Source organism: Aspergillus homomorphus (genome assembly GCF_003184865.1).
Source record: "Aspergillus homomorphus CBS 101889 unplaced genomic scaffold BO97scaffold_19, whole genome shotgun sequence".
Lineage (NCBI taxonomy): Eukaryota > Fungi > Ascomycota > Eurotiomycetes > Eurotiales > Aspergillaceae > Aspergillus > Aspergillus homomorphus.
The window spans coordinates 1-23,509 of NW_020291905.1; the positions used below are offsets into that span (position 1 = coordinate 1).

Consider the following 23,509-nt stretch of genomic DNA (forward strand, 5'->3'; position numbering starts at 1 on the left):
CCCCCCCTCCTTCTTCCCACAAGCATGTGATCTTCGTATTTTCTGTTTTACAAATTTTGGGAAATTTCAACATTCAGGCCACCATGATGAAAACTCGTTGCAGTTTTCTATTTTGTGGTTCATCTACTACTTACTGCCAATGGTCTTCTCTTATTTCTTTGTTCTTCTGTTATCGTCACTCAAACCATATATTTTCATGGATACCCCACTAGTTTGGACTGGGCCTATCGTTTTTCGTTTTCACAACAATTGCCTGGGCTTGTTTCTTATTCTTGGTCCTCTGCTACATCCATGCTTATTCTTGCGGTTTTCTTTACTTGCACGGGCCAGGAAAGCATTCAATTGCACTGCCGCGATAAACAACCATCCTGTTGTTGTTTATTTTTCTTGTCATGTGTCTTACTAGAGTTCTTTTTACGAGTGCCGGACACACTGTTGTGCGGACTTGGCTTGCAGGTCGAGAGGACAGAATATGATGATGTCGGACCTGTGGTCTTGACTTAGACTTAATGTATTCATTGTCTCCATTGTAAATGTCGTCGGTAATTAGCTGCATTTAGTGATAGCCTGGGGTTGAGATAAGGGTGGGACTGATGGCTGGCGCGACTAGTGCATGTCAGCTCGGCAGTTGGTTGTCATTCTCACCACATTTCCATTCCATCCATTACACATGTCTCGTGAGATAGGGTGATCTAGTTATGGGATGATATATGTCTGCCCGTGGGGTAGGTCTATGTCTCATCAAAGGATGTCTATATAAAGCTACAGCATACAAGAAAATAGAAGACAATCATCCAGTGCCTTGGTTACATGATACATGACCGGGGGGAAGGAGGGGAAGGGGGGGGGTCAGATAGTCCAAGGGGTATTATCTATCATCGTAGCTAGAGAATAAGAAGGTGAGGCCGGCAAATCAGTACGAGATGAAGGATTTGGACAAATCGTGGTTTGAAGAAGGAAGAGAGGTAAGACACGAAGGAGGGATCATGGATGGATGGATTATGGGTGAGGCCTTATACTGGGCTGCTCCATGTGCGCGGCGGGAAATGGTCTCGGGCGCTGAGCTGAGGCTCAAGCGCCTCCAGGTCTTGTCGTCCGTGGACGAGAGGGTCTGTTGACAACGTGCGGGAGGCGGTCGCCATCGACTCATTGGTTCGGGGAGAGGACGGTGCCTCTGGAGATTTGTTGGGGCTGACAGCGACGACTTGTTGGTGATCAACACTCGTCTCCTGCATGCTCGGCTGCTGGCCGGACGGTGCACCGCAACTGCGGGTAGCCTCCGGGCTGAGCGACAGGTTGTCGATGTCAGGAGTTCGGCGGAAGTGTGGAGTTCCGTCCTCGGTTGCGGTGTGGTGGCAGACGCCTGGCGCGCTTTGGATCAGACGGATCAATTTCCCCAAACTGAAGAATTCCAGCTTCAGTTTAAGGACGGAGAAGAAAGCGGTGAGAGCAGAGATGATGAAGAGTTGGCCGGAGAGGACAACGGCCACGATGATGACGTCGGTGACAACCATCATGCTGGTCGCGAAGATCAAGTAGAAGACCATTTTCCGGCCTTCGCGGCCCTTGATCACAATCAGGGGCTTCAGGTTGCGAGCGGCCGCGAAGACGAAGATGCCTCCCACGATCAGCTCTCGTATGCAGGTGGCGGTCACGGAAAGCTTCTCACAGATTCTGTATACTTTCCTCATGCCGTCGCCGCTTGGAGAGGCAGAGATTATGACGATAATGGCTTGTGGAAGAAGAAAGACGACCGACATGATGATGATCATCCACAATACCCATCGAATCTTGCGGCCACTAGTAACAAGGTGAAGTCGCGAGTAAATGACCAAGGTGTTGCCGACATTGAGGGTGGGATAGACGATTACTATAACGAAGACCAGAGGGAAGCGCGCTTGTGGGACAGCGAACCATAGAAGTATGATGACAATTGTGAAAATAAGGGTAGCCATTGTGGATAAGAACAAGCTCCAAAAATATAACCCTCTGCGACGTTTGAAGAAGTCAAAGATGAGAAGGAGTAGCTCGATAGATCCGAATGCAGCGACGGCTAATAAGCATGCAATCAAGAAGGTATACGGAAGAGACACGGTGCCTATCAGCTGGATTGTGCCGCCCATGATTGCTTTGGTGGAGTTCGGTAATATGTGAAATCATGTTCTCGAACATGGTATGAAGGAGAAGGCCGGTAGGATAGGTCGCGCATCTAACAGGGATGTGTGATATTATAGTCACAAATAAGGCGTGTTCAGGCGCAATGTATTTCTAAACAAAGAATTCAGCAATCAACAGAAACTATAGCCATATGCTCAGGCGCTACCGCGCATGATGAACGTCCTGAACTAATAGCATTATAACCTGCTGAGATCTCCATGGAGGCGCATCGAGAGCATCCGATATATCGAGCACTTGAACTACGGGCCGATCTCCCTCGTACCATGGTTTTTATGCTTTTGACAAGGGTAGCTGTCATGCTTGTCGGTAGCGATGGCTGAATGCCTCCTTTATCCGAATTATGGTAGGTTTACCATCCACCCAACACATGCAGCCTGTCCATTTCCGACCGAGACAGATTGGCCACTTATACTTTAGGGATGCTGTCGGGCGTACAATTGTGCCTGTGGTTGGTTCAAGCCATCCGAAGGACAGGTTGTGCAAGCATAAAGTAAGGTGGTTTCGCATCGACATGGGGCTTTTGGCTATAGAAACCAGATCAGCAAGGACTATATTGGCTTAGATACTTGTCTGTACAGGGATCTGATGCCAAAGCACTTGAGAAAATGGTCTGGAACGAAAAGTCTCCCTTGCGGCCTCCTTCGTACTCTGTAGTGCTCTAGTTGGCCAGAGCTTATTGTCGTCTCATACCATGGTAAACCTCGGCTGTCGCGCGAGTCTGGAACCGCCCGTATGGTCGAGCTCATGATGCGCCAGACTTCAGACAAAGAGAAGCGCTATAGGGTTTCCGCCAAGGTAGACCTGTCATTGATGAGGGCCGTCATCGATAGCTATGCGAGCGGCGATTAGGGGGCGCTGCCGACAGTGTCGGAGACTAGAGCCTTGCCCCGGTCGATCCCTGCGTAAACCCCTGCTGATCGATGCCGGATTCTCTGTCAGGCTGTCGGGGTCGAAAGTAGCTAGCACTGCTGTCAGCCATGGACTCGAGCTTCGTCCTCCAGGATTGAGCTTGCTTGCTATTGTCTGTAGTACAAGCAGTAGCGCTCTTATCATTGGGTCTTCCCTCGGATTTGCGTGAGTGTGTAGACCTCTCTATGCGAAAAGGTTTAAGCAGGAGATGAATTTCGGTAAGTTGACGTTAGTGGTCCAACGAGCTGCACTTGTCTAGGCATACTTCAGGCCTCAATCGCAGTGGTAGATCAATCAGATTCAACAAGCCAGGGCATCCTGGAGATGTGAAAAATGAGGCCAAGAGGCATGTATTTCATGTATTATCCAGATTCTAAGATCAGGATCACCTCGCAGGGATGCTGACAATTGAAATTCGCCCGGGGCATTCTGGTGTTTAGACGACCGATCGAGGCCATCATCGACATGCCTGTGGCACGATGATCAGTCAAGTCCGCGAGATTTAGAAGCAGTCGCATCAGAATGCCAGGGCCAATAGTGTATAGAAGGGCGAGCAACAGGAACAACAAAGAAAGAAGCTTAGTTATATACACCACTTAATCAACGTGGATTAGTATAAGTTTAATAGTTCAATAGTAGTTAGTAGTGAACTAACGGAGAAGAGGAACGGAAGAGAAGACAAGCGAAGAGAGAAGAGGGGAAAGCTCTAGTCCGTAACAGGCAAGGTGGTCTGTGCGGGTGCAGCTGACGTTGACGTCGTTCGTTTGCTGGGCATTCAATAATCACCATGATCTCAGTTTCTCTCTCCATTCATTCAGTCAGTCAGTCACTCGCTTCTATTGCTCACTCACTCTCTCTCGCTTTCCTTGCTCTCTAGCTTCCCCCTCAAAGAAGGGGACCTACCATGATTTCCCCTCTAAGAAATATGCTCTTGTCTTAGCATTCATCCCCCCCTGCTCATTATCTGATCCAATCAACTTAACCTTGCTACCAACATCTCCGCCATGGTGCGCCTGTGGCCTTTCAAGGTAAGTTCCGCCCGCTGTCGCAACCCAGTGACCGACTCTCACTGACTTGTGTCCCAGGCGGAAGATGACTCTCCGGCCTCCTTCGAGAAAGCGCTGTCGGCCCTATCCGAGAAGATCACGCAAACGACCGCCCGGTTGGACCTGCACCGACAACACGCCCGCCGCTTCAAAGCGCTCTGGACCCTCTACACCACCTTCGCCTACCTCCTCTACTCGATCATCTTAGCTCTGGTACTAGGATGGCAGAACTGGGGTATAGCTGAATACGCCGCGATCGTGGGCGGGCCTATCCTGTATGCACCTCTCCCCCGCGCCCCCTTGCCCTCATAATCCAACACAAATCTAACACCACCCTCTCCCCAATTCACAGGATCTACACCGTCCGCGCCAGCGCCTCGCGCTACTATGACTACCGCATCAGCAAAACGCAATCCCACCTGGACACGCTGCACAAACAACGCGAGACCACGATCGAGAAACTGAAAGAAGCCACACGCTACAACTCCACTCAACAACTCCTAGAGAAATACGGCGGCGGCGGCACCCTCAAGCGCACCAAGTCACGAACCAGCGACGACAAGCGCAACAAACCCGATACCGCCGCCAAGAAACGTACCCCCCAACAACAGCAACAACCACCCGTCCAACGCACGGGACTGCCTCCACCCCCAACAGCCAACATCCGTCGCTCACCACAACAACAACCATCCCCCGGTGGCAATGGTGGTCCAATGACCCCAAGTGGACCACCGCAACACCCATCCTCCCCCTCCCCATTCATGATCCCAGCCCACCACCAGGGAGGACCACCCCACGGTCCCCCGCCGGCGCCATCGTTCGACGAGGACGAGCCAGGATTCGCGCCAAATGCGTTCCCCTCGACCACCCCACCGCAGTACATCGAGTCCTCGCACTGGTACGACCGGCTCCTGGACGTGCTGCTAGGCGAGGACGAGACGCAGCCGAAGAACCGCATGGTGCTGATCTGCGCGACCTGCCGGCTGGTCAACGGGCAGGCGCCGCCGGGCGTCAAGTCCCTGGAGGACCTGGGCCGCTGGCGCTGCGGCAGCTGTGGCGCCTGGAATGGCCAGGAGAGCGAGGCGAAGAAGGTGCTCGCTGGTATCCGGAATGAGCATGCGCCTCTCGTTGCTGCTGCTGCGGATAGCACGGACGCCGAGGTGCAGTCCTCTGTTAGTGAGCGGTCGGAGGACGGGGTCATCGTCGCTGCGAGCGAGGATGAGCACGTGGATTCGGGTAGTAGTGATGAGGCGGAAGGTCAATTGCCCGATGAGGAGGAAGTAGAGGAGAGGGAGGTGCCTGTTCCCAAGACGACGCGGGGACGTGCAAAAGGGGGCAAGAGAAAGGGTTGAGTGCGGTGGTAGACTTGATATGGACTTTGTGTCCTTTTGTTTCCTTTTTTTTTTTTCTTTTCGCTTCTTTGGTAGGTCTAGGACAATACATCATTTTTACTTCTTCAATTGTTTTGTAGTCTTCAGCTCGTCCATATCCCACTACTGTCCGCTACAGGTCTAGGCAAAGCCGGTCAAGGATATAAGGGCGGCCAAGAAAGCAGGTCGTCCACGAGAACGCTATCAATCCATCTGAGGTGCCAAATGTGGTTCAGTGTCTGTCTCATAATGTATTCCATTCTGCAACTAAATCGCCAATAACCCAAATGAGAACAAAACCAAGCCCGTGTGAGTAATCTTTAGAGTGGGCATATATGACCGATCAATATAGCCAAGTGATGTAGAACCAAATCATTTTAGATCGCCAGAGCCGAGTGATAGATCAACCCTCCGTCTGGCATTTCCAAGCAAACACAGATTTCAAAAAATTGTTTTAGATCCAAGCAGGCCGACCACCACCGATCTATCGGCGGCAGAACATCCCACCTATTGCAATCCCCTACGCTTCAGTACCTCAATCGTCTGATAGGCCGCCTTCACCTCCGCTTCCTCAGCACAGGCACACCCCTCGACCACCGCGACCACCGCAACCACCTCGCCAGCTACCTCGACCTGGCACCGATATGTAGCGTCCTCGCTATCGCCACCCCCTGGAGTATCTGAGACGACTCGCTGCGTTGTGAACACCGTACCCCCGAGCCCAGCCGTGGCAGCCATCTGCTGCGCGACGCCCTTGGGATGCATCACGTCCACGCCGTCAGCCAGCACGCGACGCAGAAACCAGAGCAGGCCGATCCGCTCTGCGAAGCCGATGCACTCAGCGAGGTCGCCGCCGGAGTCCACGAAGATGGCGCCAAGGACGCTCTCGACAAGATCGGAGAAGAACTTGTCGGCGTTGAGCTCGGAGAGCGCCTGCCATGGATAGTGGGCGTCATGCTGCAGGGCCGCGCGGATGGAGTCGCGGAGGGTGCGGTGGCGGGCGAGCGCCTGGTCACGCGCGTGTTTGAGGTCGGTGCCGCCGCCGTAGCGCATGAAGTGCCACAGGGACAAGGTTTCCTCGGTGAAGGTAAGGGTGATGTTGTCTGCGGAGTGGGTTTCAATGTGGGTACGCGCTTGGCGCAAGGAAAATTCCATGCAGAGGAAGGCGAGGAGGTTGGCGTTTACGACGGCATGTTTGATGCGGGTCATGTCGCCCTGCGAGATCGCTACAGGATGCGCGAGGATGCTTGTGAGGATCACCATATCCAGGACGGCGTCCCCGAGGAATTCGAGGCGTTGGTAGGATTGGGTCGAAGCGTCGTGCCCGCAAGAGGGGTGGGTGAGGGCCTCGACGAGGAGCGAAGGGTCCTTGAACGCGTAGCCAATGCGCTCTTTAAGCTTCGCGTCGTTGACGGTGTGCTGGGTATGTGGTTCAGCGGGCGGCACAGATTGGGTACCTAGATGCTTGAGGTTGATTTCCGGGAGAAAGCGTCGGATGCAGGCGTGGGCCTTCTCAAACCCTCCGTCGAGGTAGGCTGCACCAATAAGGGCCTCAACGACATCAGCAAGCACCTTCATTGACATTGTACGCCGACCAGCAGCATACGCCAGTTTCTCCGAGATAAGGGGTGCACTCCACTTGCGCGGCGTGAACGCCTTGTTGATGATGAAGGCGTCCAGCCCGGCATCAAGCGCAGCTCGAGCGAGGCGATGGTTTTTGATAATCGCGTCCCGTCCTTCTGATAAGTAACCCTCATGCCAGTTTGGATGTTCGAAGAAAAGCTGATATGACACGGTGAACTTCAGTACCGAGTCGCCAAAGAATTCATACCGCTGGTAATTCGTCAACGATTGGGCTGAGGGTGCGGTGATAGCAGTGATGACATGGTCAGTGCTCGAGAAAGCAATGTCTTGCAAGATGGTCTGACACAATCTCATTGCAAGCAGCTTCGCTTCTAATCTAGCAATGATAGCAGAAACGAACAGGCCAAAAATGCTCTGTGTGAATGAGAGCTTGTCGATAGTGCACGAGTCAACGGGTATGACGCACACCTTGGAAGAGGTGATCGGCATATCGGCATTCATCTTAGTAGCCAACGTATTGCGATGCAGGAGGTTCTTCCGGCGAGGAATAGAATCACACTCGACCTCGACAACAGCCAAGTCATCCTCTTGAGACATAACCCACCTTCGAAAGAGCCATGGCTTACCGCATTGATCTCTCACAACGCCCATGACAGCTGGGTAATTGTTGCTGGCATAGACATCACGAGCAGACTCTGAGCCTCGATATTGAACGAACCAGCTTTCCAGGTCTGTGTGTAGCACATCGGGTCCAAATAGCATCACAAAGTCTTGGCCTGGTATTGTAGGTTTCGAGCTAGTTGCTTGAAGGAAAAGCGAGGTGATCGACCCCATATGCTCGAGGGCAGCAGGTGTCACGCCTACGGCCTTGGCAGGAGCCTCGAACTCCAACGTGTAGGTCGTCTCGCTGTCCCAAAACAAGGTCATCTTTTCAAGTGTTGGCAGCACTGTCGGTGTGGTCAGCTTCACGTACATGTGCGCGGCTTCACCATTGCGTCCCACGGCGATTCGAGTCTGATGAAGGTCAGGCGAGGACCATGAATATGCCCAAACAACCCAGGGATCATATTGCTCAGAGACCTCCAAAAGAGCCGGCATATCAGTGAAATTAGTCTTCTTGAGGTTTTCCTTGCCCGTGAACGGAAGAAGGTTATCATTCAGAAGTCCGAACTCGTACAGTGTTTTGTACACCTGAAAAGCTGCTTCTTTGCGTGCGGCCCGTTCAGTTCTCCACCACCGCTTGCCCTCGGTGCGACGAACTTTGGGATGGACACACACTGGAAGGATAATTGTTCCTTTTAGGAGTCCCGCATCGTCGGTTTCAAAAGAGTACTCGGCCCGAGTGTCGACGTAGGGCTGATAAGGCAGGATATCACAAAAATGCGTCAGATGTGCAACAGCGCCGTCTGCTGTAAGCACGGCACTAAACAGAACGTTAGCTGGACATTTGCAAGATCTAAGACTCACATTACTAAATACCCGGTAGACTCGACGACAAGCCTTTCCGTGACTTCTTCGTCAATCTCCTCAAGGGCGCACGCCTCGAGCAGTTTCCGTTCATCATCCTCATAAGCCTCGATCATAGTTCGCTCCAAAGTTTCCCACTTGCCAGTTCCAGCGGATTCATCATCAGTGGCAAACATGATAGCATAGGTCGACTCTTTATGCCGTGCACGCCCGCGACGCTGGACAAATGATTTCAAGTTAGGGGGCTTGTCATAGCAAACCACCACGCTGCACGCACTGATATCAATACCTTCTTCAAGCACGTCGGTGGCAACTATCAGATTGGTCTGTCCACTTCTGAAATCACTCAGCGTTTCCCGCTGCAATTGAGGGTCCAGAAGCTCGCCAAGGACATCTTTACTGCCACCGTTGGACCAACCAACATAGGCAGCGCAGCGAAAGCGATCTCTTGTCAGAGGATAGACGGACAGTAGTTGCGCCAGCACGCTCACTGTCACACGCTGCTTGGCAAAGACCAAACCTGCAAAGTCTGGATGCCCTCTTTCGTGCAGGAAGTCTACTAAGAGACTCAGCTTGCGCGATATTCGATAATCATCCGGGTTGGACGAAGTGAATGTGACGTTTGGGACTGGGAGCTGCGAGAGAAACTCGATGAGATAGGCCCTATTCTCATCTGTCCATCCCGTCACTGAGTAAGCATCCTTTGACTTTGATCTCAGTTGTTCGAACGACGCGGTGATATAGTAATCAGCAGCCCACTCTCCAAGTTCCTCAAAGATGTGCATACTTCGAGTCACAAACTTCCTCAGCTGTTCTCGGCAATTAGTTTTGCCAGACAGGCGTACTTGCTGCAGTGTCCTTCCATCCACGGGGTCTCTCCGCAGTTTCTTGACATACGGGTCCGTCTCGATATCAAGAGCCCCCCAGGCACTGGCAAGGGCTCGCAAGGTCCTGCTTCCGATCTGCTCTGCTGCAGGGTCGAAGGGAGTATAAAACATGGGCTGCAGATGGGGACAATGCGTGAACTTCCGAAGCTCGTGCCGATGCACGCGCGGTGCCTTGCAGATCGCATCCAAGTTTGCCTCAATCTTCCTACCCCTATCGGTCAAAACGAACAAGATATACCACAGCCAGATTGAAACAAACTCACTGAAGCTCCTTCTGGCTAGACCTGACTATGGGACTTGCCGTCAGGCCCAGGATCTTGGGAACTACATTATGGCCATACTTCGCGACCGCGGGATGGTAGAAATCCTGCATTATCTTATTGGCCGGGTGGCGGTTCCTGCAATGATGGGCTAATATGATTCGGAGTCAGGAGTTTTCGCCCAGTTCTACAACCAACAAGAAGACAGTTTGTCATTCGCCTACCTTCATCAAAGATCATCAAACTCAGTTGGCCGATCTTCACGAACCCATGGCTCATGGCATCCGCAAGCACAGCATGCGTCGAGAAGACCACCTGAACGTCCTGGAGCACCACGTCCCAGACAGCCTGGTCGGTCCACAGCTCCACTTTATCCAGCCCGGTGAGGGTCCTGGCTCTCATTGCGGGGATATGCGCTGAAATGGCTTGATACTGCTGCTGACACAGCGCAACAGTGGGGGTCAAGAACCAGATCAACTTTCCGCCCGAGGAACGATGAAGGTCAGAAACCCGAATGAACCAGACATTTCACCATAACTGTAGGACTCTAATTCTTCTCTCTCACCTTGTGTGGATTCCTTTCCAGCTCTCTCTTGATTCGCATCAGGGCTCTGAAATCACGATTTAGAATTCCAAGCATACAGTTAAGTGGGGTCGGAGTAACAGACAAAACACATACATATGCGTTTTCCCGCTGCCAGTGCCCATCTGGGATCGATGAATCAGGATGTTAGTCTTCCGCCGTGTTGACTCTGAGAAGATTTGACCTCACTGTTACTATGATGTTGCCTTTCAAACTGGCCTCGAACATCTCCGTTTGGTAACTCCGTGGCCGGTAACCCGCAGGGTCATCGTCTGTTTGGATGAGGGGAGTGACAGCCATCTTGTCGATCAACCCGTCTGCACCGCAAGAGGGAGCTGACTTATAGCTGACCTTTGAGGGCACAAGCCTCTCATTCGTGAAGCTCCGCACTTTTGATCGGAGGGAAAGATGCTGGAGGATTGGGTGGTGAGGGGAGAAGAAAGATAAGGTAAACACTACCTACTGAGGGGTAAGGCAAACTCAACAAACCCGGTCACTGTCATGGAGAGATCAATTCCAAACCAATGAAAACCTCATGTATGTTGAAACAACAAAACTTAACCAAAAAAAAAAAAAAAAAGCAAGCAAGAGTATGTCTCATGCTTTCGGTCTCGGAACTGTCTCAGATCGTTGGTAAGTCATTCCTTAACATATTGGTCGCGTTATGTTGTGAACGCAATTCCAAAATCAGAAGAACTTCAGACTACTGAAAGTCGCTATTCCGAGGCCGCTTGGCCCCTCGTATTCTCAGCCCATAGCAGAAAACCTGAGTTGAGCAAGAGCGATTCGAGGGAGACACACTAGCAGGCGCATCAACAAGAAACTTCTTGATGGAAGATCGACGGGATACTGTTGATTAGATCTGCGACTGGACTCAAGGATTACGCAAGGCATGCTAGCATGGTTATCATTTTCCTCCCTTCTAGGTTTCAAGCATTGAAGAAGTAGAAAGAGAATCTGAACAAACGCAAAAACACCGCTCCTTCCTGGACCAGAGATAATACCTAGATACATCGCGCCTTACACCGGGGAGGATACAAAGAGGGGTGGAGGAACAATTGCAGACCAGAGCAGTCGGAATGGGGAAACTCAGAGATCAACGGATGCAAAAAGGAAGTGACAACGGTAGTAGAATATCAATGAAGCAGCATAGTTCGATGTCTCATGAAACAACCGGCAGACCGTGACTGACTTCCGTCTTCGGAGCGTCGGAAACGTCCGGTTGACCTTCGTCAGCGCGTGGGCGGCGAGCTTGAAAGCTGGTCCCTAGGAAATTAGCTTCTTCGTTCGGGTGTTTGCGCATACCCAAGCCAGCAACAGCGATGCGGTTCAACGAGTTCATATCGTCGTTGGGGGCAGATGCTTGGTTGGGCGCTTGGGGCTGCTGGGGAGGCCCTGGAGGAGCCTGGGCCGGTGCCCCTGCAGATGCTGGACCGGGTCCCGAAAGAGACAATTCTGTACGCGGCTGGCTCAGATCAATGTTACTAGGCAGCTCAGGGACTTCGCCCTGTGAATCCAACAGCCGAGACTGCAGGTTGATGATGTATTCTCGCAGTTGGTAATTCTCCGCCTGGAGGGCCTTCAGTGTCTCTGACATGCCATCATATTCTTTCACTTGTTCTTCCAATTTGCGGATGTAACTCTCTTTTCGTTGGCGGAAGGCTCTCTGCAACAGTCAGTCTTTCAGAATTTCAACTAATCTGCCAGCGATGGAGGCCCACTAACTTGAGCTGCACGGTTCTGGGCAGCACGCTTCGAAGTCGACAACGGTCGCTTGCCATAAGTCTTGGGGGATTCTTGGCTCGTCGGTTCCGGTTGAGGGGGTGTTTGCGGGGGGCCACTCAGCATTGTGGCGCCCGAGATAGCAGGGTCAATGTTATTCTGATCGCGAGGACTCGTGTTGTTGGGTTGCATGTGCGCGGGCTGTGCCGTCGGCGGTTGCGGTCGCGGTTGCTGTGGATGAGACATATGTTGATGAGCAGCTAGCAGCTGGTCATGCAATACTGATACAAATATAGAATTAGCATTCTGATTCCGCAGATGTAGATGACTTGGTTGGAGGAAGCGGCCGTCAACAGACGCGCCAGTCGAGTCAATTCCAGCTACGCGAGAAATTCTTCATCGCCGTGGCCAGTGCATCGACCTTCCTCCGATAGTCGACAGGTTATTGATGGCTTACCCTGGTCTGCATGGTCCTATGAGACATATCAGTGTTAGCATCGCCACTGTTGATCATTCAGATAACTGTCGCGACGCGACCGGTGAGGCGCTGAGGACAGTCGCGTCAACTCTTGGGTGTAACCCCCATCGTGGAGCCCAAAGGACGCGAAGCGACGGTAAGAACAGGCATAACAAGGTCCAATGTCCACCAGCACATCACTCGGGAACGATCTGGGGCATGGGTGGATGGGACAACGCGATCTGATGACAAACCGCGACACGATTAGGCTGCTTACCTGAGCAGAGGTTTGCATGCTTGGATGCGGCGCTGGGGCTAGTGTGGGCTGCATCGCGAGTATAGACTTCGAAAACAACGAAGACGCGCCAAAACAAAACAAAGGATCGCCAATTCAAGTTGGGCAAGGGGGCCGTCGAAGAGCTCGGCCTGTATAGAAGTACTGGTATCTTAAGAAGGGAGAGAGGATGTAGAGAATGACAAGGGAAACGGAGGAGTGGGAGGCGATGAGGTAAGCAGACGACGTCGGAGATAGCTTTCCTGGAAGTGGAAGCTAACGCTATACGGTACGAATATGTCCGTCACTCGGTGGTGGTTCAGATGCTGACTATTATTGGCGATGAATAAATCTGGGGAGGGGGGGGGGCGTTTGGAAAGGGAAGGGGGAAGGACTGCCCAGTGATCTCGTAAGCAGGTTGAGGGAGCGAAGGGGAGAGGGGGGAAGACGATTAGTTAAAGTATCAGTCAGACAGTGTGACGTGTGGACACTGGACAGAAACGAAGGAGAGGAACGAACTTTGGTAGGGAACTTGTGGAAGTGGACGGGGGAATGGCTGGAATCCGGTGAATAATCACTGCCTCAGGTGTCCAAGCCATGTTCCGGCACTCGCAGTCACTATGATTCACCTCTTTCTTGGCATGATTACTCAACAAGTTCCAACAACAATGTTATCAATATCAATAAAATAACTACTTTATTTAAACAAATGACTACCAAACAACCAACCTGCTATTTATACTGATTTGACAATATCTCAACGGCCTCTATTGTATCTGCAACTGTCCTTATGCTTTTGCCCCTCTCACCCCTTCGCGCCAATATTGCTGACAAAGCCGCCCACCACCTTCCAAGTCGATGACTGATCCGGCATGCCTGCGCTGACTCATCCACGATTGGCATGCTTCGGGGGCGACCAGATCCCCTTCCAGGCAGCATGCATTGTGGCCTTGTACTGTCACAATGCATCCGGCAATGACAGAGTGGTGCAACCATCTTGCACCAATGGTAATGCCCGGATTTGATGGCGTTATGTCCCTCCCATGGGCACTGTCTAGCTTTACACTCCTGATGCCGTATCTCCGACGCTTCCGTCGGAGTGTCGGCGTCAGAACACCGATGCTGTGGATCAAAGCACTAACCCAATCGCTACTGCAGTCAATAAGATGGACAGCCAACGCATAGAACCGGCTGTTTACTCGGCATGGAATCTCCTACAACTAGTACCACCATGAACAGATAACGGAAATAAATGCTGTACACCACCTATGAACCTTCCTATGTAACATATACAAACTATATACAGAACACAACTGATCGTGAAATTTTCCGCGACCCGATCGATAACTTGCAGAAATATAGACTGGTGCTCGTTAGAGCAGGACTTCAACGGGATAACAGGCCATCATCTTGCCTATCAACATGCTATTTCATAATTGACAACCACCAGGTAACATAGCCAGCATAGTACAGTTCAGGCCCCCCTCGGCGAAAAGTGGTGCGACGTTTATTGCTGCTTTTTCGCGTTCGAATCGCTCTTAAGCGTTTTGATGATCGTCGCGCCCACGTGGGAAGACTCTTTCCACCCTTTTTGTCGCATCCAAAACCGCTCGGCGGGATCCGTATCGTGAGTCGCCCAGGAGCGAGCGTCGTCCTCCAAGGTATCCCGAGTCAGCTGGGAGAGCTGCTCCGATTGGTCTTCTTTCTCGTCGACCTCGATCTCATCGTCGCTGGTCCTGGCCCCAACCGTGGACTCGAGATACCTCTTGCGCAAGAGGTAGCGCTCGGTTTTCTCCTTTCGCACATTCGGGGGCTCGAGCTTGGCCATGGCCGCTCGTACGACATAGCGCACAATCAGGTAGATATGCTCGCAGAAGAATATTGTCAGAAGCAAGGCCCATCCCTTGATTGTGGTCGGCTCGCCGTTGGGTCCCTTGTGGCTGGTGCTGAACATGTACGCGAGAGCTGCCGTTGTGATACTGCCGACCCATGACAAGAATCCAAGGCTGTCCAGCCAGGGACCGATGGTCTCGGCGCGTTGCGGCCAGGGTCTCTTGCACTCCACGCAGATCTTGAAGAAATCGGAGCGCAACTCAACCCAGTTGTTGATCAAGAAAGAGAGAGGAACTAGCGGCCAGACGGGAGAGAACAGCGCTAGATAGCCGAACTGAATGCACATCTCGCGCAAATCATCGGTCACATCATAGTCAGACAAGTCCGCCTCATTGCGGACGCGAACAAGGAACTTGGTTTCGTCGGGGTGGTCGTCGAACAAAGCATCGGGCGATTCCTCTTCTTCGGAACTGGACTCCGACTCGATCTTACCGTTCTTCCTGCGGAGGTAATCTTTATATTCTCGTAGAAGACGCTGCTTGACGAACGGCACAATAGTCTCCATGGCGAACCCGACTACTTGGGCTGTGACAGTGAAATAGATAACTTGCTTGCGGAGACGATCTGGGTCCACGCTGAATTTAGTACGTGACGTCGTAGCGTCCTCTTTGGAGACAAACGGCCGGACGGTCACTTGGCAGACATCGAGGTGGGGCACAATCCGACTAGCGAAAGGCACATAGACGAAAGCCGTCAAGAACACAGGCAGGTAGGATGTAATGAAGTTGATGACAAAGATCTTCTGCGTCAATGCAACATCATAAGCCTGTTGGGTTTCGTAGTTCTCGTAGTCATTCAACTTGGTCGCGACCGACACCAGGACCGTGCTCATTGTCGGAATCAAGGCCGAGAGCAGGATGGTGGGAATGAAAACCTGAACCGTCAGCTTCTTACAAGAATAAAATTGTAGGGACTGGAGAAGCCTACCAAGTACGACTTGAGTGGTCCGTTATAGATCTCAGAGATGAAGATCTCGATGGCAAAACATGTTGCGATGATGACCCCCAGAGCAATCGTGGACAGCAAGGCAAATGGGACCTGGAGCAGCTGCCTGCACATGCGCGTTGTCGCCGGAAAGACACCCTTGATCTCCCCCGTACTTTCATCGCGGACCTCTTTCTCTGGCCTGAACTCGCGGCGCTTCTCACGGACAGCAGAGACCCCCTTCGTCTGCCAGCGACAACTTAAATCCTCCTCCTGTCGTTTCCAGTATTCGATAAAAATGATGCACCAGAGGCAATTGGCCACGGAATAGACGATGGAGAACGACCCGATCAGGAGCCAACAGGAAAAACCGAAGAGCGCAGGAAACAGGAGGAATTTGAAGTAGGATTGGAGAAACGAGAAGTAAAAGCCGACCTGGATTTCCACGCCACGGTTAGTCCCCCGAAGACTACGCCCCCAAGGCCTCAGATGTACTCACACTTTCTCCGAATATATTCCGGATCTGATCCAGGTCCTGAGGCGATAGAAACGTCTTCTGGCTCCAGTCTTTCATGCATTGCTTGTTCATCTCCTCGTCGTGCAGGGGGAAGATCGAATCAACGTTCTTCCATTCGCCGTGCTTGGGGGTGATGCCAGCACCACCCGCCTCCTTGGGCACCGTCATCATATGGTATATAACGCGCAGCCGCTCCGACTCGGACTGCGGCTCGGCCGAGGATTCTGCCTCGGGCTCGGTGTTGCGGACGCCATAGAGCCAGTCGCGAATGCTAAAGCATCGTCGAAAACACCACAGTAAGCGACAGACACTGGGTGATATATAGAGGAAGGGACAGGCGATTGGGACTTACCGAGATTGATGCACGGCGCGCTGGAGACTCTTCTTTCGCGCGGCACGGACAAAAACCAGCAGTGAGGTTTCGTCGCCTTGTCTCACTTCAGTCTGCAATCCGACCTCGAACAGCCTATGCAACAATTTTTCCAGCTGCTCCGTTGTCTGTGGGATGTCTGCTTTGGGTCAGGGCGAGAAAATCCTAGTCGCAACCTGCCAGGCACAGCGCAACTTACCAGTCTCGCCAAAGTTGTAGCGAATGACGTAGTCAACATAGTGGTTGTTATGCACGGGGTCCCGTGGGATTGTGGAAGCCATGTCACAGAATATTCTGAGTTCAGGTCATCCGTGCGTCTTTGGTATGGTGGTGAGCTTCTTGCAAGAAGGATATGTTCGCTGTTGAAGCTTTTATCAGGGGGGGGTGTTGGACCCGCGCGCGATGACGACGTCACCTTCGAAGCTTGTCTGTCTGTCTGTAGGGTTAGCCCTGGGCGGTGTGGTGCGCAGCTTGGACCTTTCTCCTCCTCCGTCACTATGCATTCATCTGCCGTCGTGATCGTCCCGATCGCCAATTCTAAGATCTATCTCGGTCGCATGATCTCAATCTCTCTTACTCATGTAGTCCTCTGTGTCTATTTGCGATTCCAGGGACAATATGTGGGTCCATTTGTCAAAAGCACCGATTTTCTCGCGGGTCTCGCTAGAAATATGTCTCAATGAGGGATATCTCGATGTTCTTATAAACATGTTCAGCGTTGCAAAAAAAAAAAAAAAAAAAAAAAAAAAAAATTCCACCGCCAAGGCGTATGGAAGTCCAGTCCTTCCTGCTCCGCTTTAAGGACCACCTTCGGTTCACGCTTAATGAAGTCAATTGCGCAATCAGATTCCTTCAGCAAGCTTGTTCAGAGCAGGTCCTTCCATCATCATCTTCGTCCACTCATCCATCGCTTTGGCGCCCACCTGCTCGTAGAACTTGATGCTGGGCTCATTCCACTTCAAGACGCTCCATTCGAGCCGTCTGCCGTTGACTTCCAGAACCTTGGCCGCCAGGTACTTGAGTAGCTTGAAGCCGTATCCGTTGCCTCGCGCGCTAGGCTGCACATATAAGTCCTCCAGGTAGATGCCCGGAGCGGAGCGCCAGGTGGAGTAGTTGTAGAAGAATAGGGCCATGCCCACGGGTCGCGGGCTGGGCTCTTCTGCGGTCGCGGGAGGGATGACGAGCGCCGTGTAGACAGCGCCACGCTTGGGGGTCGAGTCGGGAAATGACAGAGTCGCCAGGAGAGACTCCTCGGTTGCCTCGACTTCGTGGAGAGCTTTCTCGTAGTCTGCGAGTTCCCGGATAAACTGGAGAATGATGGGGACGTCTGCATTGGTTCGGTTAGTGGGGATGCACGTATAATCGAACACGGTCGGTGTGGGTCTTGGTAGACTTGCCCTCAGGCGTCGCGAGACGGATTGTGGGTTGGCCAGACATGATGTGTGTTGTAGAATATGAGTAGATCCGTCAATAATGGATGGCACTGGTTCAGTAAACGGATGAGGCCCTAATAGAGCAGCGCCCGTTATTATATACCTGTGTCTCGACTTCCCCGACCTCGAAAGACCCGCCCAGCCCAACGGGGCGTTTCCCCACCAAAACCGTATCGAGGCCGGCTCTCTATGGCTGGAAAACCACGCCTTGCGGACCCTCGCGCGCCTTCGCTTTGACTTTTGGTGTCCTGCGTGACTCAGAGACCCGACACCACGCGCTTTTACGATCGATTTCAAAATAAATAGGAGAAGAATGTACAGAGGAAAATGATAGGAGCAAAGTGCATGTGTTCGGGGTAGGGATATTGGAGACTATGTACGGTTACAAACAAGTATGTGCTTGAAGGCTACCAGAGCAATTATTTGGATGTAATGGCCGACATCCACTTCTGCTCGTCCGTTCTGTGTGCGGTTGGGTTAGCTGAGATCTAGATATCCGTGGACACAGGGATGAGTACTTACCGGTCAAAGTGCAGCAGCATACCAAGAACGGGGATCAGCTGCTTCTGGTAATTCTTATCCTTCTGCTCCAAGAACTGGAGAAGGACATTCTTCAGATAGATGTAATCAATGGATCCTGCACCAGCTCCGGTGGGAGTGCCGCTGCGTGTCGACGGACTAGGTTCCTTCGCGACTGGGGAAGCGATCGTTCTTCGAGAGCCGGAATCGATCGAGGACCGCGATGACTGTGAAGTATGGCCGAAGCGACTTTCATCCGGCAGCAGCTTGCTAGATTTGCGCAGCTTCTCCAAGCGTGAGTTCGTTTCCTCAACGGAGCGGCGCAGCTCAGCTTTCTCCTTCTCGAGGTCGCGAACTTGCTTCTCACTCTCATCTAAAGAATCGCGCAGACCTGTCATCGCTTGTCGCAAATCAACAAGTTCCTGGGTCGTCTTCTCCGATTCAGCCTCCAGCTGATCCCGTCTACGCTTCCAATCCTTCTGGGTTTGCTCTAGTTCCTCCTTATCCTGCTCTGCGCTGCGCAGAGCTCGTTCAGCTTCGCGTAACTTACTCTTCAAGTCTTCCAGCTCACGCGCCCGGCGTCGACCTTGAGCACTAGCCTCGTCCTCAGCGCGATCTCGCTCCTCGATAGCGGCTTCCATGCGTTCTTTGAAATCACGCACCTTGGCATCGGCGCGACTTTCGATGTCGTTCAGCAGGCGCCGCATGGTTTCCCCTTCGCGAGTGCGTTCGCTCAGCAGCCGGTGAGCATCCGCCAATTCTTCTTCAAGACTCTCGCAACGTTCGCGAGCTTCCTTCATCTGCATGCCCAGTTCGGCAGCTTGGTCGCGCATACTGTTCATAAGACTCTGGGCGCTGGCGTGCTGGGCGGTCTTAAGTTGTATTTCCTCCCGCAAGCCCTGGAGATCTTTGTTGAGTTGGCTAGCCTGACTTTCGGCGTCGCGGAGCCGGGCGCGGGCGGTCTTCAGCTCCTCCTGAGCCTTGGACAGGTCCGACGCCAGCTTTTCCTTGGCCTCCAAAGCTTCTTGCTTCTTGCTCTCTGAGTACCTCAAATCAGACTGAGCAACAGTCAATTTCTCCTCGGCCTTAAGTCTGCTGTCGCTTTCCTGCTTGATCTTATGGTTGAGTGTCTTCACTTCCTTGTCGCGGTCAGACATGGTGGTTTTGAGGGTCTTCAGTTCGGCCCGCAGGTCATCGTGTTTGCCTTCCAGAGTCCTCAATTCGCCCGTCTTGCTTGCGAGTGACTCCTTGACGGACTTGAGCTCCGAAGATTCAGCACGCAGCTTCTTCACTTCTGGCTGGAGTTTCTGAAGAGTCTCGCGTAGATCCGTGATGTCTTTGAAGCGTGTAGTAGCCAATTGTTGGGCAGCTGACAGCTCGGTTTCGAGAGTGGTTAACTTCATCTTGATGTTCTCATACTCTTCCTTGAGGTCGTTGTGTGCTTTCTCCGAATCAGCGCTCTGGGACGCCTGAGATGCGACATTCGTGCGCAAGTTCGTCAACTCCTTTTCTAGCTTAGAGATGGTCTCCTCCAGAGCTTGCTTCTCTGTGGTAAGCACCTTCACCTTGTCCTTGGCCTCCACATGATCCTGACCAATGTGAAGTAGATCGTCACGGAGGGATTCGATTTCCTCCTTCAGATCCTCCTCTCCCTTGAGTTTCGAGCTAAGACGGTCAATAGCCGCATCCTTCTCGTCCAGCTGCTTCTTCAGTGTTTCGATGTTCTCCTCCAGCTCAGTCACCTTCGCGGTCAATTGGGCAGAAGCAGGTTCCGCGCTCGGCGACGGATCCCGCTCAGACGCAGCAGTCTCCGTGGCTTTGCCGACTTCCTCGCCGCCTTTAGCGCCGCCGGCACCGCCCTTCTTCTTTTTCTTATTCTTCTTCTTTCCACCTCCCGCGGCGCTTGGTGGGTTCGCAGTTGGCTTTGCAGTCTCTGTCGGCTCCTGCTGGGTTTCGGTGGTGCTAGGGCTGACAGCCAAGCTCTCACGAAGGTCATCAAAATTAGCTTGCTTGCCGCCGATGACTTGTTCCTTAGTCTGCTGCCATGTGGCGTTGCCCTCCAAGTTGGTGTCGAGGAAGTCAACGACATTTTGTAGTTGCAGGTTATCTTCCTTCTTCTGCTCAACGTCGGCTTTCAGGTTCGACATTGCCTCCTCGCTTTCCTTCAGCTGAGATCGGAGACTGTCAACCAATCCCTGGAGGACACCAAGGCGTTTCTCGTTGGCTTCCTTCATCTGTTCCATTTTCTCCAACTTCGCAGTGAGATCAGCATTTTGACCGGCAGCGGGCGACGGCGAGGCCTGAGACTGGAGTTTGTCGATTTCCTCGGTCCTTTCTTTCAAGTCGGCCTTCAATTTCTCGATCTCCGCACTGGTCTTCGATGCCATTTCCTCCGACTTCTCGAGCTTGGCCTTCAGATCGTCGAGCTCTCCCTGCTTGGAATACTTGAGCTTCTCAAGCTCTGTGTCCTGCTTGCCCTTGAAGTCTCGCAATTCCGTGAGCTCCCTGGTTGCTGATTCGAGGTTGTGTACCATGCCCTCAGTTGACTCGCGAGCCACTGCAAGATCGCGCTTCAGCGACTCGGTTTGGGCCTTCAGTGATTCGATTTCCTCCTGCTTTTCTTTCAACTCTGACTCCAGACGAGGGATCTCGCTATCATAGGAGAAGAACTCCTCGCTTTCGCCCTGGGATTCGGCTGACTTCTCCGTCGGTTTGGCGGTGGTCGTAGCATCGTCCTTCGTAGCCCCTCCCTCAATCTTAGCATCCGACCCTTCAGTTTTCGAAGCTTTCTCCATCGACTCCTTCTCACTTTTGAGTTGGGCAACTTCCTCCAATGCAGCTTTGGTCGCCTTCTGAGCCTCTTCCAACTTCTTCTTGTAGTCGTCCCTCTCGGTAGTCACCCGCTTCAGCTCCTCCACCACCATATCCCCCTTCAACGACAGTTGGTTCAAGTATTCGGTCAGCGCTTTGGGTTCGCCGATGGAAGTCAAGGGGGTATTCTCGCGGAGAGCGGCTTCGAAAGGCTCGATGGAAAGGACTCGCGAATGTGCCATGCGGTAGGCCTTCAGTAGTTCTAGAGAATCGCACAACCAACAGATCAGTATACACGACCGGCGCTCTATCTGTTGCGCTCCGTACCTTGATAACGCGGTTCCAACTTGGCCAACCGTCGCAGCTTCACCCTGACCTCCGGGGGTAGGTCCGAAGGCGACTGGTTGCTACTGCCCTCCGCAGCGGCTGGTGCACCCTCCTTTTCTGTCACAGCTCCCTCTGGCGCTTGACCCTCCCCAGCAGCTGCATTATTGGCCCCCTCGGGAGAGCCTTCGGAGCCTCCTCCACCTCCTCCTCCTCCCGCTGCGTCAGGCCGCGGCGTACCCGACCTACTGGAGGAATCATCATCACCGATGGCGAACTCGGGCTCAAATTCATTGGGATCGGGTCCGCGGACCGGGGTGCCGGTGTTGCGGCGCGGCCGGCCGCCAGGACGCCGGGAGGATGGGGAAGAGGTGCGATTCGAGGGCTGGCGGGCGGAGTTGGAGCGAGAGATGGAGGTTTGGGCGGAGCGTTGCCGGGATTGTTCCTCGGCAATCCGCGAGTCGATTGCGTCGCGCAAACGCTGTTTGTTTGTGTGGCTTGGATTAGCACGGGCCAGAGGTGCAGGTGCACGAGGGGGAGGGTCGGTCGGGGTGCCTGATTTCGGGGAGCGGGACACGGTATGGGTTTACCTGAAACATGGCCGGAGCGGGCCTGTGAGCCAAGGCCACGACAAGATGGACGAACGAGAGACAGACGAGGAAGATGCGACCGAGGAGGATAGTGAGGAGGAATAAACGAAAGAAAGGGAAGAAGGGGAGCAGCATGTAAGGACAGACAGTTGGTCGGGCTGGGGGAGATTCCGCAGCGGGCGGCGGTGGAGGCTTATTCGCGGCAGTTGGTCTCAACTGGTAGGGCGGGCGGCCAAGGCGTCGACGGGAACGGGCAGAAAAATAAAAGGGTGATGAATACAAACCAATTCGGGGTGACAATGGTGATGCTGTGAGCCTGGGCTGATACCTGGGCGTGGCTGATTTTATTCTTCTTAGGATAAGAAAGATGCGTCTACCGAGCATTGGCCGCTCTTCATCAGTATAGCTTAATATACGGAGAAGTTAGAACTCGAAGTTATTTAGCAGCTACTTCCGGTCGTGATCCTAGATATATTTATCCTGCTGCGAACATGTCTTTCTTCGCACTGCAGTACTTACTATCATACTATAAGATACTATAAGTAGAATGAAAAACCCCCTCGGATATAGTGCCAATAGCTACTAGCTACAACACAGTGCACATGTTCTTTGCTGAACACAGTTGAGAAGGGGAACAAATAATTGTCTAAGAATTAGCCCATGAAGTGTAACCTAACTATAGACCTACTAGTTAATTCTAGCAATGTCCAACTAAGGCACTTAGCAGTCTGGACCATTCTCCGAGGATGATCAGAAACATGGACGGGGGCGTTGCTACTAAGACCAATGCGGTTAAGGTTACCTTCAATTCCCCTTCCAGTTTCACTTCTCTCCATCTCACAATAAACCAGCCACAGTCATTCCTCCGCCCACGTTGTTAGCTTGTCTGTTGCTGACTTGCTTGACTTTCATGTTGTGATGTGCACTGAGAGTTTCTGAGCGACCTGCACTGTACTGAATCCCTACCTGCGGCGTCTCCAGGTCGAATCGTGCAAACTCAGTGAGGGGAAACCCAACGGACATGTGCTAGTCTGCCCGGTGGTCCTCGCCGCCTATCTGAGACTCCATCCGTGACTAGTCCACTGTCCCCCCTCCCCCCCGTACCTTAGCGGGCCGGCCGCCGTCCAAAGCAGGGAAATCTGATGGCATCATGACCGACGGCGGAATGTCCGCTATGACCTTGCTGGATTCCACAAGTTTGGACACTTCTTCTCTCCAGCATGTCTTCTCTTCCACCTCGCCAACTTCTGCTTCGCTCCTCGCATTTCCGACCCCCCCGGCCTTAACCGCCAGCATCTCCGTGGTGCCCGGCTTCTCTTCCCATCTTCCACCCCCGCCAGTACCCCCTCCAACTCCGACAACCATGGTGGGTTGGATTGGTTGGGTGTTTT

The 23,509-nt window shown here is 52.7% G+C and overlaps 8 protein-coding genes across 8 annotated transcripts; 1 reads left to right on the forward strand and 7 right to left on the reverse strand.

Moving 5' to 3' along the window:
• Positions 1 to 750: 750 nt before the first annotated feature.
• BO97DRAFT_66673 (uncharacterized protein) lies at positions 751 to 2,320 on the reverse strand. The gene has a single exon (XM_025700978.1). The coding sequence runs from the start codon at positions 2,121 to 2,123 to the stop codon at positions 1,014 to 1,016; it is 1,110 nt and encodes a 369-aa protein (XP_025551096.1). The 5' UTR covers positions 2,124 to 2,320; the 3' UTR covers positions 751 to 1,013.
• Positions 2,321 to 2,911: 591 nt separating this feature from the next.
• Positions 2,912 to 3,340, reverse strand: BO97DRAFT_66676 (uncharacterized protein). The gene has a single exon (XM_025700979.1). The coding sequence runs from the start codon at positions 3,229 to 3,231 to the stop codon at positions 2,983 to 2,985; it is 249 nt and encodes an 82-aa protein (XP_025551097.1). The 5' UTR covers positions 3,232 to 3,340; the 3' UTR covers positions 2,912 to 2,982.
• A 560-nt stretch (positions 3,341 to 3,900) lies between these two features.
• Positions 3,901 to 5,593, forward strand: BO97DRAFT_405684 (uncharacterized protein). Its single transcript, XM_025695241.1, has 3 exons — positions 3,901 to 4,115; positions 4,173 to 4,408; positions 4,486 to 5,593. The coding sequence occupies exons 1-3, from the start codon at positions 4,092 to 4,094 to the stop codon at positions 5,483 to 5,485; spliced, it is 1,260 nt and encodes a 419-aa protein (XP_025551098.1). The 5' UTR covers positions 3,901 to 4,091; the 3' UTR covers positions 5,486 to 5,593.
• Positions 5,594 to 5,778: 185 nt separating this feature from the next.
• BO97DRAFT_405685 (putative RNA helicase/RNAse III) lies at positions 5,779 to 10,697 on the reverse strand. The gene is made up of 7 exons (XM_025695242.1): positions 10,474 to 10,697; positions 10,381 to 10,409; positions 10,267 to 10,312; positions 9,926 to 10,178; positions 9,705 to 9,852; positions 8,567 to 9,646; positions 5,779 to 8,510 (listed from the first exon to the last, which is right to left on the reverse strand). Exons 1-7 carry the CDS (start codon positions 10,582 to 10,584, stop codon positions 6,011 to 6,013), a joined length of 4,167 nt encoding a protein of 1,388 aa, XP_025551099.1. The 5' UTR covers positions 10,585 to 10,697; the 3' UTR covers positions 5,779 to 6,010.
• A 478-nt stretch (positions 10,698 to 11,175) lies between these two features.
• On the reverse strand, positions 11,176 to 13,132 carry BO97DRAFT_405686 (uncharacterized protein). The gene is made up of 4 exons (XM_025695243.1): positions 12,741 to 13,132; positions 12,464 to 12,479; positions 12,010 to 12,287; positions 11,176 to 11,950 (listed from the first exon to the last, which is right to left on the reverse strand). The coding sequence occupies exons 1-4, from the start codon at positions 12,792 to 12,794 to the stop codon at positions 11,447 to 11,449; spliced, it is 852 nt and encodes a 283-aa protein (XP_025551100.1). The 5' UTR covers positions 12,795 to 13,132; the 3' UTR covers positions 11,176 to 11,446.
• Positions 13,133 to 13,973: 841 nt separating this feature from the next.
• Positions 13,974 to 16,803, reverse strand: BO97DRAFT_369199 (anoctamin family protein). The gene is made up of 5 exons (XM_025692730.1): positions 16,641 to 16,803; positions 16,424 to 16,580; positions 16,054 to 16,342; positions 15,558 to 15,989; positions 13,974 to 15,504 (listed from the first exon to the last, which is right to left on the reverse strand). Exons 1-5 carry the CDS (start codon positions 16,720 to 16,722, stop codon positions 14,245 to 14,247), a joined length of 2,220 nt encoding a protein of 739 aa, XP_025551101.1. The 5' UTR covers positions 16,723 to 16,803; the 3' UTR covers positions 13,974 to 14,244.
• A 392-nt stretch (positions 16,804 to 17,195) lies between these two features.
• On the reverse strand, positions 17,196 to 17,931 carry BO97DRAFT_369201 (GNAT family N-acetyltransferase). Its single transcript, XM_025692731.1, has 2 exons — positions 17,839 to 17,931; positions 17,196 to 17,768 (listed from the first exon to the last, which is right to left on the reverse strand). The coding sequence occupies exons 1-2, from the start codon at positions 17,876 to 17,878 to the stop codon at positions 17,284 to 17,286; spliced, it is 525 nt and encodes a 174-aa protein (XP_025551102.1). The 5' UTR covers positions 17,879 to 17,931; the 3' UTR covers positions 17,196 to 17,283.
• Positions 17,932 to 18,216: 285 nt separating this feature from the next.
• On the reverse strand, positions 18,217 to 23,483 carry BO97DRAFT_443363 (putative vesicle-mediated transport protein (Imh1); the record flags this gene model as incomplete). Its single annotated transcript, XM_025698359.1, has 4 exons — positions 18,217 to 18,336; positions 18,397 to 21,466; positions 21,532 to 22,009; positions 23,223 to 23,483. The coding sequence occupies 4 exons, from the start codon at positions 23,481 to 23,483 to the stop codon at positions 18,294 to 18,296; spliced, it is 3,852 nt and encodes a 1,283-aa protein (XP_025551103.1). The 3' UTR covers positions 18,217 to 18,293.
• Positions 23,484 to 23,509: the final 26 nt, after the last annotated feature.

Excerpts from the sequence above, each read along its gene's own strand:
- BO97DRAFT_66673 (XM_025700978.1), bottom strand. The coding sequence starts at position 2,123 with ATGGGCGGCACAATCCAGCTGATAGGCACCGTGTCTCTTCCGTATACC.
- BO97DRAFT_66676 (XM_025700979.1), bottom strand. The coding sequence starts at position 3,231 with ATGATAAGAGCGCTACTGCTTGTACTACAGACAATAGCAAGCAAGCTC.
- BO97DRAFT_405684 (XM_025695241.1), top strand. The coding sequence starts at position 4,092 with ATGGTGCGCCTGTGGCCTTTCAAG. Across the intron at positions 4,116-4,172 it reads TGCGCCTGTGGCCTTTCAAG|GCGGAAGATGACTCTCCGGC; the intron begins GTAAGTTCCGCC and ends CTTGTGTCCCAG. Across the intron at positions 4,409-4,485 it reads ATCGTGGGCGGGCCTATCCT|GATCTACACCGTCCGCGCCA; the intron begins GTATGCACCTCT and ends CCCAATTCACAG.
- BO97DRAFT_405685 (XM_025695242.1), bottom strand. The coding sequence starts at position 10,584 with ATGGCTGTCACTCCCCTCATCCAAACAGACGATGACCCTGCGGGTTAC. Across the intron at positions 10,410-10,473 it reads AAGGCAACATCATAGTAACA|ATGGGCACTGGCAGCGGGAA; the intron begins GTGAGGTCAAAT and ends CATCGATCCCAG. Across the intron at positions 10,179-10,266 it reads TGGAAAGGAATCCACACAAG|TTGATCTGGTTCTTGACCCC; the intron begins GTGAGAGAGAAG and ends TCGGGCGGAAAG.
- BO97DRAFT_405686 (XM_025695243.1), bottom strand. The coding sequence starts at position 12,794 with ATGCAGCCCACACTAGCCCCAGCGCCGCATCCAAGCATGCAAACCTCT. Across the intron at positions 11,951-12,009 it reads CCCAGAACCGTGCAGCTCAA|AGAGCCTTCCGCCAACGAAA; the intron begins GTTAGTGGGCCT and ends TGACTGTTGCAG.
- BO97DRAFT_369199 (XM_025692730.1), bottom strand. The coding sequence starts at position 16,722 with ATGGCTTCCACAATCCCACGGGACCCCGTGCATAACAACCACTATGTT. Across the intron at positions 16,343-16,423 it reads CGCGCCGTGCATCAATCTCG|CATTCGCGACTGGCTCTATG; the intron begins GTAAGTCCCAAT and ends ACGATGCTTTAG. Across the intron at positions 15,505-15,557 it reads GACCACTCAAGTCGTACTTG|GTTTTCATTCCCACCATCCT; the intron begins GTAGGCTTCTCC and ends CTGACGGTTCAG.
- BO97DRAFT_369201 (XM_025692731.1), bottom strand. The coding sequence starts at position 17,878 with ATGTCTGGCCAACCCACAATCCGTCTCGCGACGCCTGAGG. Across the intron at positions 17,769-17,838 it reads CCGTCTCGCGACGCCTGAGG|ACGTCCCCATCATTCTCCAG; the intron begins GCAAGTCTACCA and ends GAACCAATGCAG.